Source organism: Osmerus mordax, chromosome 1, assembly GCF_038355195.1.
Source record: "Osmerus mordax isolate fOsmMor3 chromosome 1, fOsmMor3.pri, whole genome shotgun sequence".
Taxonomy (NCBI): Eukaryota; Metazoa; Chordata; class Actinopteri; order Osmeriformes; family Osmeridae; genus Osmerus; species Osmerus mordax.
This window is the reverse complement of record NC_090050.1, coordinates 24696913-24699242: the sequence shown is the minus strand read 5'-3', so window position 1 is coordinate 24699242 and position 2330 is coordinate 24696913. Positions and strand designations below refer to the sequence as shown.

At 52.5% G+C, this 2330-nt stretch overlaps 1 protein-coding gene across 1 annotated transcript; it reads left to right on the top strand.

Moving 5' to 3' along the window:
• Window positions 1-767: 767 nt before the first annotated feature.
• On the top strand, window positions 768-2072 carry gpr61l (G protein-coupled receptor 61-like). The gene has a single exon (XM_067236816.1). The coding sequence runs from the start codon at window positions 768-770 to the stop codon at window positions 2070-2072; it is 1305 nt and encodes a 434-aa protein (XP_067092917.1).
• The last annotated feature ends 258 nt before the right edge of the window (window positions 2073-2330 follow it).

The window sequence follows — 2330 nt, the reverse complement described above, 5'->3', positions numbered from 1 at the left end:
AAACACACATGCTAACCCCTTTGGTAATTTTATCCAAAACACCACCTTCTGATTGGTAGCCTGATTCCCGAAAGCACTCAGCCATCTGACACCCATAACATTTAGTCATTTAGCCATAACCTGTATTATTATTTTTGATTATTGCTGTACTTGTTTTGAATAAACCTTACCACTTTGCCATGAAATGTGTGCAGGAAAATAAGATATTGTTTGTTTTAGTGAATGGTTAGTTGTGATGCATAGAAAAAGGAGGGCACTTATGTAACTGTATCTACGAGTGTAATGTTATAATCCCTGTTATTGGATTATTGCCCTGAACACTAATAAAAATATTTTCTTTTTGTGGTGTTGTGTGTGTAGATTATTATATTCCATCAATACAGCATATGTGGACATTTTACAATGTAAAAGCACTTTCATTATCAGTTATAAAGTCATGTGACCCGTGGTGGTTTCCAAATATGGTCATATCCTCCTTCTTTAATGGATCTCAAGTGATATACAGGACGCAGATTTATCCTGTGTTAGTCCCAGACAAGTACTGCATTAAAACCATTAGAGGAGATTTTCCATAAAAAGGGACAATGTGATATTTCCCCTCATCCTTTGGCATTTTCTGCTTTTTATTTGTCAGCAGACTCACTCATTTAAACTTTGGATTAATGCTTTGACCAGATGTTTTCTGTTTTGACAGGGACCCTCCAGTGTGATAACCACCTCCTGAGTGCAAAATGGGGGATTCTTGAGTGACCAATCGTGTTTGAACCATGGAGAAGTCTGGTCAGATGTTCGCCCCTCCGTCCAATCACACGTCTCGTGGCCTCCCCACCAGCCAATGGGGACCTCATCCCACCGTCCCAGGAGAGGTGGGCGTGGTCACCAGCTCCCAGTCAGAGATCAAGGACCTAATTGGTTTATTCTTCATGGTGACCCTGAACCTCATCGCCCTATTGGCCAACGCAGGAGTCATGGTGGCCATTGCCCGCGCCCCTCACTTGAAAAGGTTTGCCTTTGTGTGCCACCTGTGTGCCGTGGACATGCTGTGTGCCATCCTGCTCATGCCTCTGGGCATCCTCACCAGCTCCCCCTACTTTGGCACCGTGGTGTTCACCGTGCTGGAGTGCCAGGTCTACATCTTCCTCAACGTCTTCCTCACCTGCGCCTCCATCCTCACGGTCACGGCCATCAGCGTGGAGCGCTACTTCTACATCGTGCACCCCATGCGCTACGAGATGAAGATGAGCATCAACCTGGCCATGGGGGTCATGCTCCTGATCTGGGTCAAATCCATCCTGCTAGCCCTGGTGCCCCTGTACGGCTGGCCGGCCTACGGGCCCCAGAGCTCCATCGCCGCGGCGCACTGCTCCCTCCACTGGAGCCACGGCCGGCTGCGTCGTCTGTTCGCCGTCCTCTTCAGCGTGGTGTGTTTCCTGTTCCCCGCCCTGGTCATCTTCACCGTGTACGGCAGCGTGTACAAGGTGGCACGCTCCGCCGCTCTGCAGCAAGCCCCTGCTCCTGCCTGGGCCACCTCCTCCTCCTCCTCCAGCAACCCGGCCAAGCGCCGCTCGGACTCCATCAACAGCCAGACCACCATCATCACCACGGGACGCAACCTGCCCCAAAGACTGTCCCCGGAGCGGGCCTTCAGCGGGGGCAAGGCCGCCCTCACCCTGGTGGTCATTGTGGGCCAGTTCCTGCTCTGCTGGTTGCCTTACTTCATCTTCCACCTGCACCTGTCGTTCGGAGCCTCGCGGCAGAGCCCGGGCGACGTGGAGGAGGCCGTCACCTGGCTGGCCTACTCCTCCTTCCCCATCAACCCCTTCTTCTACGGCATGCTTAACCGGCAGATCCGGGAGGAGCTGGTGAAGTTCCGGCGCTGCTGTGGCTCCTCGCGGCCCGTGGAGCTGGGCGCGTCCGGCCAGGAGGGCTCCCTGCAGGACAACTTCCTACAGTTCCTCCAGAAGACCGGCTGCTCCACCTCCAGCCCCAGGAACAGCCTGGAGCAGGGGGCCAGGAACAGCCTGGAGCAGGGGACCAGGGTGCCGGGACAGATTCCGGAGGAACGTGGCTAGGATCCGGCCGGAATTGCAGCGGACAGGAGATCTGACAGCGTGACTCACATCCGTCACCGGCGACTGTGTTGTTGTAGCAAATGAGACTTGTTATAAACTGTAATACTGTATGGACTACAGCAGGGGTGTTCAATCCTGGTCCTCAGAGTTCACTGTTCTGTATGTTCTAGATGTTTCCATGCTACAACACACCTGATTCAAATGAATGGATTGTTATCAAGCTATGTGGAAGCCTGGTAATAACCCATTCATCTAAAT